Source organism: Petaurus breviceps, unplaced genomic scaffold (assembly GCF_028583685.1).
Source record: "Petaurus breviceps papuanus isolate PSGF00001 unplaced genomic scaffold, PetGlider_PUasm1.0 90407, whole genome shotgun sequence".
In the NCBI taxonomy this organism is placed as follows: domain Eukaryota; kingdom Metazoa; phylum Chordata; class Mammalia; order Diprotodontia; family Petauridae; genus Petaurus; species Petaurus breviceps.
Window position 1 is genome coordinate 1961545 of NW_027187241.1, and position 8086 is coordinate 1969630.

Genomic DNA, 8086 nt, shown 5'->3' on the forward strand with positions numbered 1-8086 from the left:
ATCTCCAATCAGGATAGCAGTTTTCATTACCTCCTCCTTTAGTTTTCTCATACAGTCTCTAAGTGAGTACCAGGGTCTGTCTCCCCTAGGCCACATAGATTCAGTTGGATATTGCTTTTTGCAACCTTCTGCAGCTAAAGCTAGAAGATTCGTTTTATTATTTCCTCCTTGCATATGGTGATCCCTAAAAGCCTGGTGTACAAAAGGATTCTGACTGATACTTATGAATTTTAAACAGTCCTCACTGTCCAGTGTTATTCCTCCGGCGCCTTCATCAGTGATTCTTACTATCCAAGACACTAAAGACTCCCCCATTCTTTGGGTAAATCTACTCAATATATCAGTGATCTCCTGTTGAGTGAAATCCTCAATTATCTCCCTGGACTCTGTTTTGCCTCGGTGGCTCTCCTGTCTTCTTCTTCGTATGGGGAGAGCTTCTACATTAGAAGACTCCTCATCTAACCTTGCTCCATTCTCCTGGAAGCTGTCAGGGCAACTCTGCCCAGCCTGTACAAAAGCTGCATGCACATTCATTCTGCTAGTTTTTTGCTTCCTTTTAGCTACATGAACAGTAGCTTGCTCCTGGACCACATGAGTCCCTCCAGTTTGCTCTTCTGAGTGCTGTGACACAGAAGAATCCTCAGGCAAACCAGCTGACTCCTTAGCCATCCTAGCTCTTTCCTTCAGCAGCTTATCCCTACTTTTACACATAAGGCGATAACTTGTTAGCAGCACCCAGCCTCTCCTGCACACTCCTGCCAGTTCTTTGCCTGGTTCTATGGGTATTGCTTTCAAACATCTTTCCAAATCTCCAGGTTCTCCCTCTTTTAGCCTTGGTTCCCAGTTTTCACAGGGCCCTGTGCTTTTAGCCCATTCTCTGGCTAGAGAGGAATAAGGCAAATCCTCCCATCCTGGAATAGCCATTTCTCCCTCTAAAGCCCCACTGCTTCCAAATAGAGGCCTGACATTTTGTAATCCCATCCTCGTCGCCAAGTGTATCAGCAATGCCATATTCACAATGCCTATAGAGATTACAAATATGCTGATATAATTATCCATTACAAAATACGTCATGTTTGCCATATGAGGAAATAAACTAGAAAATTTATTAAGATACCAAAAGACTGAGTCCCAAAACCAGAAAGTGAAAGCCATCAGAGTAGTTATGATATTGGCACAGGTAGATAAAGTAGAAAGCACCCACATTCTCAAGCCTTTAAAACAGAACAGGCTACCTCAGGCAAAGGTCCTCCTCTCCCCACTCACAGCAACCACCCAGCATCCTGGAAGCGCGCTCCCAGCAGCTCCGGCCCCTGGCAGTCCTCAGCAGGAGTCCTTAGCAGAAAGTCCTTAGCAGTCCTAACTCAAAAAGGGCTTCGCACTGCCACTGCCTCTGCTGCTGCCGCCCTCACCACCACTGCCAGCCAACGCAGGAACGCTAGCTTGGCTTCTGCTTCCTCTTGCTCCGGCCCTTCCTGCTACATCAGCAAGTCCAACGGGGCATGGAAGATCTTTAAATCCCATAACCCTTACAGTGTTTTACTTTGGGAGTTCACTTATGAGAAGGACCTTTAGATTCCCTGGACAGGACTTTGAGTTGCCATTTGTTAAGAGCCCAACTCAGAGGTTTGTGCTCTCCCAATCTGGTGGTGTATGTCAGTAGTTGTCCTACTTTGTTCAGACAGTAGGAACCCTGTCTGTTGCATCTCTGTGCTCATTTCTTTGTATTTTCTTCTTATTGAGATTGAAGTAAGATTGTTGACCCCTTTAAAAGTTGTCTTTCCTTTAGCAAAGCAAATCAAAGAACCTGTGCTAGCAGTCCATCCTGGGTATGCTAGGGTGCTTGCTAATACAGTTCTATACATCACTGATTTTCATCTGTATTTCGTATATTTGTGTATAACAAATGGGTTCTTAACCCAAGGGATAGATTTCAGGAGGTCTGTGAACTTGGATAGGAAAAAAAAATACCCTTATTTTCACTATCCTCTAACTGAAACTTAGCATTTCCTTCAATTATGAATTTAAAAAAAAATTTCTGAGAAGGGTTTTATAGCTTCACCAGACATCCAAAAAGGTTCAAGCACAAAAATGATTTAGAACCCTTGGTATATAGACATCTGAGGTCATGGCATTTCTTGTTGACTTCTTTATGGAATTTTTGTTGGGGACATCTTTTCGCCTTCAACTTACAGTGTAGTTTCAGCTTGACGGACATAAATAGGAAGTTTTCCTACCTCCTTCTTTGTTTCCCCAGTATCTACCATAGTGTGAATAGTTGGCACTTAATAAATGTTTTTTTATTTATTAATTAATGCTTCTAAAAAGAATAGTCTTTATAATTCATTCAATTATTTCTTACCACTCACTTAAGTCCTTGTAAATTGCTTTTGTTTTCACTTATCTTTTTTTTTTTTTCATTTTGGATGGGGGAAGGTAGAGCAATTGGGTTAAGTGACTTGCCCAAGGTCACACGGCTAGTTTTTGTGTTAAGTGGCTGAGACCAGATTTGAACTCAGGTCCTCCTGACTCCAAGGCTGGTTCACTGTTCACTGTGCCACCTAGCTGCCTCTTCACTTATCTTTTGAAGATCATCCCTACTTTTAGGTCATCCATAACCTCCTAGTCACCAAAGCCATTTTTTCCTCTGAGTCATCATTCAGTGGTCTTTCCACAGCATTTAACACTGTTGACCATTCCTTTTTTTCTTGATACTTTCTTTTCCCTTGTTTTTCCTGAACCTACTTTTCTCTCTTGACTTCTCTTGCACTTGTCTCCCAGTTTCCTTTATCCCCTAGGCACTCGCTGCCCTAATCCCATTTTCTGCCTGCTAAAAACCAGTTCTGCCCTCCCATGAAGTGCCCCATGTTTCAAAATTTCCTTTCACTCTTTCCCTACATTAAATTCTCATCCTTCAAGGACAGCTGGGGCATCAGAAAAGCATCGTAATTCAGATAATTCACACTAAGGTGTAACTAAAAGTCTTAGTCTTAACACTTCCAGGAGATATTTGCCTGTTAACACTTCAGTGGATCAGTCACTGAAGTCGTTCATCAGTATGTTTTCCTTCCATGGATACAAACAGTGGCACCACCACATTGTCCCTTCCTGTCTGAGTTTTTTCAATAAAACAAGGATAAAAATTGACAAGCAGTATTCCATTCCTAATGCCAATGCTATCCCAGAATCAAAACACTTGGAAATTAATATGTCCTTCATTTAGGAAATCCTGGATCCCCCAAACTGTGGGTAGACTGTTACCAAAAGGAGATACCTGGTATAGCTAAAGCTAAGGATGTAGAGGGTAGGCAACCACTTATAGTGTGGCAGACAAAGAGGTGGAATAAGGTACACTATTTTTTTCTTCCTTTTGGAGGGCAATTGGGGTTAAGTAACTTGCCCAAGGTTACACTGCTAGTTTTTTGTGTGTGGGTGTTAAGTGTCTGAGGCCAGAAAGCAACTCAGGTCCTCCTGACTCGGGGCGGGCCGGCACTTTAGTCACTGCGCCACCTAGCCACCCAATAAGGTATACTATTGATAATACTTTTTATAAATGAGTAGATGTTTAATGCCAGAAAATCCTGCTGTGAATGACATATAGGTGTTTATTTTTAAATATTCATCAAGTGTGTTTGAGTACACAGTGAAACAACTGATTCTTCCTCTTTTCATCTCTGTCTACCAATCAAGTAGACCCAGCATGCTGAGTCTACAGAGGGCAGAACAAGTAGCAGTAGAAAGTTTAGATATCTTACTAAGTCTGAAGTATGGTTTGGATTAGGAAGCCATGTTATGCCATAGAACTATTTAGTTTGACTGTATTTTTATAGTCATTTACACAAATTACTTGTCATACCTAATAGCATACATATCATTAAAGTATATCATTCCATATCATTAAAGTATATCATTAACTTTATTCTGTTTTACTTAATTTTAACACTATACTTTCATGTCTGTTTCTTTTATAACCAGTGTCATCTGCTCACAACTTCTTTTAAAACTGCAAGGATCTGTGTAATATTGGATATATCAAGGACCCAAAACATTAGGCTTGTATCCACTACTATAGCAACAATATGGGGGAAAAAAAGCAATATATATGTGTATATATATATATACATATATATCAAATCCTCTTACAAGGAATATTGGTATGTTTTTGTATGATATTAAATGGGGTCTGGTAGTGATGCATTCATTAAATATATCAATCTGTTCACATTTGTATCTAAGAAATTTCTAGAAATGTTTAAAAGAACCCTTGTTTGAGCTAAAAGTGGTGAATTTTGGGTCTGTGGGTTAAAACTGGTCCTCAGCTTGATTTCCCTCAAGATAAAAATAATTTTAAAGGCAATCCAGAGTATTATTCCCCACGCCAATTCCCTACTGGGCTATTGTGGCCACATCTTTAAGAGTTGAACCTTTTGAAGGTTTAAGACAGAGTAATTGAATAACTGAACAGCAGTTACCTTTCCTTTTTTCATGTGAAACTGCTTTGCATACAACTTCCTTGCAGTACACTGATTTTAAAATTGAGTATAAAAGATAAAAATGGATACAGGATGTGGAGAACTCAACAGAGCTATTCTGTAGAAAGAGAAAAGGGGAGTTATTTTTGCAAGTTCCAGTCTTAATGCACAATTAACACATTTCTGTACAGAATAGTTAGGTTGCTTTCAAAGAGCAGTGACTATAGCTGATAATATTATGAAACCCATAGCCCAAGTTAATATTAAGGTCTGACAAAAGCAGTTTATCTGAACTGAAACTTGCCCCAAAAGTTCTCTCTGCCTCAGAGTGTCTGTCTTTATGACCATTGCCTCTTTTCTTCCCTGTAGCTGGTTGTCTCTAGCCCCACTTTCCTATTTATCTGTGTGACTTCCTTTTTTTTTCTCTTCTCTTGTAAAAGTATCCATCCTATTGCATTACCCGACTATCTGAATTCTTGCTTTTTAAAATTTTATTTTTATTGCAACAGCAATAACTTGAAGATTTCAGTATTGGCCCAAACCCTGTATGTGACACACCAGTCATTTTCTCATTACTCAGGAAAGAAGAAGCAACCTCCCTTTCAACTACATCACTGCACACTGTATATGGTTTTTTTTAAAATTTTAAAGAATTTATTTTTAGTTTTCAACATTCACTTCCATAAGATTTTGAGTTCTAAATTTTCTCCCCCTCTCTCCCTTTCCCCTTTCCCAAGACAGTGTGCAATCTGATATAGGCTATCCTGTATATGTTTTATATCCTCTCCAGAGTGGAAAGCAAATGGCATTTCCTAGAACTGCAATGGAAAGTGAGGAGGAGGACCATTTTGAAGATGCCTTTGAAGAAATTCCAGTAGCAACATCAGTCGACCTTACGTCATCCTTAGAAGAAAGTACGATAGGATTGTATTTATTTCTAAGTAATAAATTCTCAGAAGCTTTGGATTCACTTCGCCCATTGTATAATAAAAGCATGTACCATGCCCTTATCTATGGCACTATTGTTGTTTTTAGGGCCTTCCTGACTTTTGATGTGCAAGATATAAAACTGGCAAACACCACAATGAATGAAGTTTTGAAAACTTGTGAAAACTTCAGAAAAAAAACCTCATTGATTAATTCATTGTCACGTCTAATTTACAAACAGGGAATAAGTAAGGTTAAGGAAGAAGAATTTCATGCAGAACTCTGCTATGCTCAAAGTTTATCCCTGAAAGCATCACTGATACTTTTACAGGATGAAAGTATGTTTGGTTTTCTCAAATCTGGAATCAATTTTGGGCAAAGTTACCAAATATATAAAGATTGTCAGGAGCTATTATTGCATTTACCAAACTACCAAAGCAAAACCCAGAAACATTTGGCTGGAGAAATAAAGCTTGGAATGGGAATATTCAATTTGGTAGCAGCACTTTTACCACCTAAGATCCTTTCACTATTGAATTTTGCTGGTCATGCTGGAAGTTTGGAATCAGGTCTCACTTTACTTCATGAAGGTGCTTCATCTTCCAGTATTCACAACATACTGTGTTTGTTAACCTTGTTCTTATATTACAGTTACATCTCTGTAGCTCTTGGCACTGGAAAGGAAAAGAAACATAATTTTGAAGATCTCCTTTTAAGTTATCTCAGGAAGTTTCCAAAGTGTGTCTTCCTTGTCTTTTGTCGTGGACGCTTAAGCATGCTGAAAGGGAATTTTGAATATGCAGAGACAAAGCTTCAACGATGCATTTTTTTACAAAATGAGTGGCAGCAGCTTCATCACTTCTGTTACTGGGAACTTATGTGGTGCTACATTTTCCAGCAGGAATGGCATTATGCTTACCGCTATGCAGACCTACTCTCTCAAGAAAGCAAGTGGTCCAGGGCGTCCTACACATACAGCAAAGCTGCCATTTTGACCATGCTTCCTGCTGAATTTGTGAAATCAGTAGGTGAGGATATAACATCTTTGTTTTTAAAAGTAGACAGCCTAAGAATAAAAGTTTTGGGGCATTCTCTCCCAGTGGAAAACTTTGCCGCTTTGAAATCCAAACGCTATAGCAGTACTACGTCATGGTATGTAGCACAACCTGTTCTGGAGCTTATGTATATATGGAGTGGCTTCCGAATTATAAGGAAAAGACGAGACCTCATTTCTCTCTGGCTAGTACTAATTGAAAAGGAAGAGGCAGTTTTGCGGAAAGATCAAAACAAAGATTATAGAATAGATGACATGTGTTTGGTATATTTACTAAAAGGTCTATGCCTGAAATACCTATCCAAATACTGGAGAGCTGAGCTATGCTTCAACCGTGTTATTCAAAATGAAAAAATGATCAAATTTGATACATATTTGGTGCCATATGCTTACTATGAGCTGGGAATACTACAGTATCTACGAGGAGATAAGAGTACAGCAATAAGAACCATAAAGCGAGTTAAAAACTTTAAAGACTTTTCCATGGAGACCAGGTTACAGTTTAGGGTTCATTTAGCCCTTAAGCAAATGACTAAAGAAAAATGAATTTAAAACAAGAAGTGGTTTCATTTCACATAAATGTAATGTCTAAAATAAATGAGATGCCATTAACAAGTAGAAAAATCAGTTCTTTGTGGAAGGAATCCAAAAATAGGCAGCTGCTAGAAGTATCTGAACAATAAGTAAGGTATCTGCCATCATCACAGTCCCCTCTTTCAATAGCTATTAAATGCTTTGTAGGAGGGGCGACTAGGTGGCCCAGTGAGTAAAGCGCTGGCCCAGAGTAGGGAGGACCTGAGTTGTGGCCTCAGACACTTAACACACACACACACACACACACACACACACACACACACAACTAGCCGTGTGTAATCTTGGGCAAGTTACTTAACCCCAATTGCTCTCCAAAAGGCAAAAAAAAAAAGCTTTGTAGGTTCAATTTAGCAAATAGAGGTACATTCTTGAATAATAAAATATAGAAGATTGATCTGGGGAGGTTAAAGGGATGAGGTCATTGTTTAAAGGATTGGGGATATCTCCTGGTCCCAGCTGCCAAAGAGGCAGCTAAGTGGCTCAGTACGTAGAGCCTGAACTAGAGTCAGGAAGACTTGAATTCGAATTCAGCTTACAGACATTTACTAGCTATATGTCCCTGGGCAAGTCATTAAACCTCTATTTACCTTAATCCCATGGAGAAGGAAATAGCAAACCACTCCAATATCTTTGCTAAAAAAAACAAACCCCAAAACCAACAACCCATGGTCCACAGGTTCAAGAAGAGTTGGAAATGACTGAATCCGCTGAACAATAACAACCTGTCCCTAAACTCTTAGGATTTTAGTTTATTCCTTACTGATTGCTTGTCTCAGTATTGGGAAATAATTTGATTGACTGCTATTGTAAATAAGAACTACCCCTTGTACTGGGCCTATAAAAGGAAATATGAAGACCCTCTGGGCCCTAGGAGAGGAAGGAGAGGGAAAAAGGAAAAAAAAGACAGACTTTGATCCCTGGGGTATGAATCCTGGATTGGCCCAGCCACTTAGGGTCTTTTCACTCCCAGAAGTCAACCCTGGAGAAAACTATGTGCTCAGTAGCAATAGCTCCCAAATTCCTATGTTTTGGAGGATTT

The 8086-nt window shown here is 39.4% G+C and overlaps 1 protein-coding gene across 1 annotated transcript in view; it reads left to right on the plus strand.

The window, feature by feature from the left end:
* Window positions 1-7528, plus strand: part of LOC138177418 (tetratricopeptide repeat protein 39B-like) — a 28998-nt gene extending 21470 nt beyond the window's left edge. Inside the window, exon 2 of the mRNA XM_069108602.1 lies at window positions 5263-7528. Coding sequence (XP_068964703.1) covers window positions 5275-6999 — 1725 coding nt within the window. The 5' untranslated portion in view covers window positions 5263-5274 and the 3' untranslated portion in view covers window positions 7000-7528. The remainder of the gene's footprint in view (window positions 1-5262) is intronic.
* Window positions 7529-8086: the final 558 nt, after the last annotated feature.